General features: G+C 30.6%; 1 protein-coding gene across 2 annotated transcripts; it reads left to right on the top strand.

Annotated features, from left to right (window-relative positions):
* Positions 1 to 928: 928 nt before the first annotated feature.
* On the top strand, positions 929 to 2,117 carry LOC137822821 (HVA22-like protein e). Of its 2 annotated transcripts, none has more exons than XM_068627822.1 (5): positions 929 to 1,105; positions 1,180 to 1,206; positions 1,294 to 1,416; positions 1,499 to 1,718; positions 1,800 to 2,117. In XM_068627822.1, the coding sequence occupies exons 1-5, from the start codon at positions 1,059 to 1,061 to the stop codon at positions 1,824 to 1,826; spliced, it is 444 nt and encodes a 147-aa protein (XP_068483923.1). In that variant the 5' UTR covers positions 929 to 1,058; the 3' UTR covers positions 1,827 to 2,117. The 2 variants fall into 2 exon arrangements, with proteins under 2 accessions (XP_068483923.1, XP_068483924.1); XM_068627823.1 differs by having other exon boundaries at positions 939 to 1,105; positions 1,806 to 2,117.
* Positions 2,118 to 5,975: the final 3,858 nt, after the last annotated feature.

Raw genomic sequence — 5,975 nt, 5'->3', positions numbered from 1 at the left:
GTTTGTATTTGATAATAGCTTTCAGATTACGTAATCCAGACACGCATTTGAAAAAAGGCTTTCAGATTACATAATCCGAAAGTTAGAAAAGACTTTCGAATTATATAATCCAGAAACTAATCATGCATCTAAAAAAAGACTTATGAATTATGTAATCCGAAAGCTAATTACGAATTTAAAAAATGACTTTTAAATTACATAATACAAAATATTATATAGAGATATTTTTGAAAATACGAAAATTTATAGAGATGAGAGAAGAACATATGGAGATGCAAGGAAAAAATAAGTCCGTTTATTGCTTTCTCTCTTTCGTCTTCTTCTTCTTGTTTCATCTTCTGGGTTCATGGCGAAATTCAATATCAGTTACTTTGGATTTTTTTTTTCTTGAATCCACTATTAATAGAAAATTAAAGATTAATTTTTCAAAAAATTATTTAAGTGGTTGACATTTTAGAACGGATATTATTCCACATGTACAAACTAGAAATTTAATTTTTTATTATATACTTAAAAAACAAAGTGATTATGTGATTGGATTGGTTGATGGAAACTTGAGAATGTTACTTGGGAGACTCTTGGTCACTTCACATTATCTACAATGATACTTTGTTTAATAGTAATGATAATAAACAAACACGAGGCACGTGGGAAGTGCGTGCAACTCCTTCATCCACGGTTTCTCCACTTTAGGAGGGAGAGGTGTCCAGTGGACACGTGTGCCGAAGCAGCATGCACGTGGCTTGTGCTTTGGGCAAAGAACCTTCGTAAAAATTTAGGCCATTAATACCATTGGATTAGGGGAAAAGTTTGTGATGTGAACGGTGGAAGATTAAGCATGACACGTTTAAGGCAGAACCCGATACTTGGCCTCTCTCTCTCTCTTAAAACTTAAAACGTGTCCCCCCTTGTCCCCATCATCCATCATCACACTTCTCAACACATTTTATAATCCTCCCATCTCTCAAACCTTTTCTCACTTCATTGCTTCACCTTATATCTTTCTTCTTATTCTTCACTCACTCTCACACCTCAAAAACACACACAAATACCAACACATGGGCAAGTTGTGGACCTTCATCGCCCAGCTTCATTCTATTGCTGGGTATCAATTACGTTGTTCTTCTCTATCTCTATATCTTAAACTACTATTCATAACTTTGTTTTTCTTCTTTTCAGGCCTGTTGTGACGTTGTTATACCCTTTGTAAGTATTCCGTAATAACTTTCCTCTATTTAGTACGTACTTTAGTTATAGAAATTAAGACATGAGTTATATATATTATTGTTATAGGTATGCATCGGTGGTAGCAATAGAGAGCCAATCCAAGTTGGACGACGAACAATGGCTAGCTTATTGGATCATTTATTCCTTCCTCAGCCTTGTGGAAATGGTTTTTCAACCTGTATTAGATTGGTGAGTTTAAACTTAATAACTCGCTCTCTCTCTTTCTCTCTCTCGTACTTAAATTATGATCTTTAATTTGAGATTGGCGCAGGATACCAATTTGGTACGATGTGAAGCTATTGACAGTTGCATGGCTGGCGTTGCCACAGTTCGAAGGAGCTTCCTACTTGTATGAAAGGTTCGTGAGAGAGCATATAAGGAAATACATAACGGACAGGGAGCATCTGCAATACAACCCTCACAAGACCAAAACCTCTCCCAACGACAACAAGGCCAAGAAGAGATTCGTCCAGTTCGTCACGCCCAACAAAGTCAGTTACCTCTTTTCCTTTCATCACATTCAATCATTCAAAGTTCAAACAATTAACTGTCTTCTGTTTTTTCCGTCACAGCAACAGGAGGATCAGGAGGCGTATTGAGTTTGCAAAAGGATGGTGCTCAGAAGTGTCTTCAGTTTTTCAGCCCAGGATCTTTCATTGCTCTTTCAATCAACTTTCCTTTCAAAATTTGGCTACTTGCCTTTTATTTATGTGTATACTTTTCTGTCCACCTCCTTCTTCTGCCATCATCATCTCATCTCATATCATATCATAATTTTACGTGTGTGTAAAGTCATCTCTTTCTTCAGTCTGGATGCACATGCATGTATGGTATTCTTAGCCTGATACGAAAGTAAAGCAAAAATTCCATTCTCAGGATGGATCTGTGAATCCAAACTCTCAAGTATTCTCTCTCCTACATACGTGTAGGGAAGGAAAGGACGATCAAGAATAGAACAAATACGATTTTATAGTAACCTTTCACCCTTATCTTTTACGTTTAGCTAGCTAATGTTTCGCGACACTGTTTCTGAGCTATGGTAAAAATGAAGACATTTTTCTCCTACCTGTATGTGAATAAAGTAAAACTCAGAAAAAATGTCACACTGCCAACCTAAATTTCAAAATTTTCACTCTTAAAAAAGGCTTCAAATAACTAAATATTTGGAAAGAATAAGGTACAAAGGAAGGAATAAAAGAAAGTCAGGAGAGAGAAATGAAAAAGTTGATTACTTATTTTTAATCTGTTTTATTTATTTATTTTCATCTCAATATTTCATTTTTATTGTTAATTTTTTTTTTTCATTTTTCGGCAAGACACATTAATAAGGTCATATGATAGTATATAGTGTAAATTTCCCTTAATAGTGTCATGCCAATTCTTTCTTGGTATAATGGTGTATATTCATGACTTTGAAATAGAATGAAGAACCTTCTCACTTTTTTTTCTATCAAAGAATTTTATTTTATTTATTATAATGGTCTTCTCTTAATCTAAATACAGGTTAAGTCCTAAACTTTAATTCTATTAGAGGCATAATTAAATTTTATAAAATTATTTTATTAAAACATAATTAAATTTCATAAAATTATTTTAAATTTTAGAAACTAAAAATAATTAAATTTAAAAAATTAAAAAGTATAATTAAATTTATTACAATTACTTATATTTTAAAGATTAAAAATATAATTAAATTTTAAAAAATGCAGACGTATTTCACATGCTTCCAAAAAATAGAGCAACAACAATAATTTTGAAAAATACTTCTAAAATATTTAATTCTAATTGGGTCGGGCTATGCCTTAAATAAACATTTTATAGTTTTAAGGAATTTAAAATATTGAAAATGTAACTTTGTATTAACTGAATGTCCTAATTCTAATTTATAAACATTTTATAGTTTTAAGGAATTTAAAATAATGAAAATGTAATTGAATGTCCTGATTCTAATTTTGTGTTTAGATAATGTAAAATATAAATTTTAAAGAATTATCTGTTGTCATCTACTGAGATGGAAAAATAGTGTATCTAATCCTATACTATATATGACTGAGCACAAGTAACTCTCGGACTTTTTCTTTCTACACTCTCTTTATTAAATTGTACCATTTGGGAGGAATGATCGAGTTTTATTAATGGGTTTTAATTTTTTGTTTTGATAATATAAAATGTAAATTTTAAATTTTTTGAATTGTTACATTTCAGTTGGGCGAAATGATCGAATTTTATTAATGGGTTTTAATTTTGAGTTTAGATAATATAAAATGTAAATTTTAATTTCTTTGAATTGTAACATTTCAGTTGGGTGAAATGATCGAATTTTATTAATGGGTTTTAATTTTGTGTTTAGAAAATATAAAATGTAAATTCTAAAGATACTTCGTTCTCATCTTCTAAAAAGTACTATCTCTAATCCTATACTACATATGATTGCTAGATCTATCATAAGTAATTTTTGGGCTTTTTCTTCCTGCACTCTTCATTTTTTGAATTGCACTTTCTGAATTAGGTGAAATGATCCAATTATCTTCATGAATTTTACATTTTCTTTCTCTCCCCTTACCCTTTCTCCTTTCCACTCTACTTCACCGCTGTGTTTGTTCTACGGCTACCGTTGCTGTAGAAGAAGAAGAGGATACAGAATGCGTTACGAAAAAGCTTGTGTCCATAAAGTTCTTTCCGTAACATATTTTATGTGTTCTGAACAACTTTTGTTAGAAAACTCATTCTAAAAAATACATTATGGAAATTATTATATATATTTTTCAAATATCCTGTTCGAAAATGTTTATTCTAGAATGTATTTAATGTGTTTTAGAAATTCCATTCCAGAAACCTTGTTTGGTTCCAAAAATTCTGTGATGGAAATTTTGTTTTAAAAATTCTGAAAATCCCGTTTCAAGAATTCCAGAGAAAGTGTGATGCAGAAAATTTCTGGAATGATTAATTTGGAAGTCACTTTAAAAAAGAGTAAAATATTTTGAAAATTATGGGGGTCAAGTAGAAAAAATGGGGGGATGCAGGAAGAAAAAGCCTAACTAGCCTAACTTTTGTTGTCTAACCTAAAGATTTTTGGCCCGAGCTCAATAAAGAGACTAAACCTATCCTAGAGTATTTTTATTGCACATCGTTTTGTCCAAAAACCTTATGTCCAATTACAAAGTAATTTAAAAATAAATAAAAAAATAAAAAAATATACCGAATTGGGAAATGAGATCTTTTATTACATAAAGCAATGTTTTGATGATGGATCTTTGACTTACTTGAACAATCTTTTCCTACTGATCAATATAACCTGCGAAAAGGTTATTCACTTCATCCAAAAATTTCTCATTTTTTTGGGTGTTTCTTCTTATACTTTTACATTTTTTTTCTTCAAAAAATACTCAAATTACGAACAGTTTTAAGTAATTCTGGAATATGGATATTTCGTAACTAAAAGATGTTTCCAAATTACATCCCTTACTTCTCAAATTCAAAATTCTTCATTGAAATCCTTCATCAATTAAAAGCTCTACACTAACACCTAAACCTCCTCCAAATCAGCAACCTTAAAACCATTCGTAGAAATGAATATTTCTTTCTATCAACTCTTTTTTATGATTTCAAAAAGGAGGACAAAATAGAAAGTGTAAGAGAAAATAGAAAGTTATGAATATTCTCCAAGATATGAGTCTCTTTGTATTTTTATTTTTTTTTGTGATGAATTATTCTTTATAATGAATGTCTCATTTTGAGATTCTCGATGTTCTGAGTTTCTTTGTGCATTTTATGTAAATGAATAAGATTATCTTTGAACATTATTATTTTTGTTTAATTTTTCATGTTTTAGTTGCAATAGATTATGATAAATGATCCAAAAACACTTTGATATAGTTTGTTAATATTTTGATATCTTTATGATGCTATTTAAACTTATAGTTTTTGTCATCATTTATGAAGGTTTTGATGATAATAAACATTATAAGATGTCTTAAAGTTTATAACAAACCTATTTCCTTTTCATAATTAGATATAAACACATTACAAAATCTATCAAGACTAGACCTGTTAGATGGTCCTATAGTGTTACATCTGTTATACGGTTTATCAGAGTTAAACTAGTTATACGATCTCATTGTGTTCAAAAGATTCAATCAAGTCTACAATTCTAACATATCAAACGATATCACACTAATTAACCTATTAAACGATCTCACTATACAAAATGTTTTAGACGGTCTTATTGTGTTAAACAAGTTAGAAGGTATTTTATGTTAGACTTGCTAAACGGTCTCAGATATGCTAGGCGATCCAAAGAGAAAAATGTGTGAGGCAACCAGAGTATCATCTTCATGTTAGACAATCCAGTCTTTATTTTTGTGATACATGATCTATCTCGTAGGGAGTTTCTAAACTTAATCTTTGTGTTCATAAACTACTTTCTAATAATCCTTAAATATTTTCAAAACTCGTCTTATTTTATAATGATCCTTAAATGTTTTCGAAACTTGTCTTTATGTATATCTCAATTGCATCGATTTCAGAAATATTTATTGTTCTTGCCGGTTGACCTGCTCGCCGGTTGACTTTGTTGACAAGCTCTAGCTTCGTCTGTCTCTTATGGAATCTGTTATGTGTCTTGTTGCACTGGAACATTGCTCCGTTGAAACAGAGGGGGCCTACCTGTTGATTGTTCTCTGACGATCAAGTTAGTACAAGCTTATAAGAAACAAGAAGTAACAAGTTTCAATCTTATAAACAACATA

The sequence above is a fragment of the Phaseolus vulgaris genome, chromosome 9, assembly GCF_000499845.2.
Source record: "Phaseolus vulgaris cultivar G19833 chromosome 9, P. vulgaris v2.0, whole genome shotgun sequence".
NCBI lineage: Eukaryota > Viridiplantae > Streptophyta > Magnoliopsida > Fabales > Fabaceae > Phaseolus > Phaseolus vulgaris.
The sequence above is the reverse complement of the archived record's forward strand: the minus strand, read 5'-3'. Positions and strand labels throughout refer to the sequence as shown.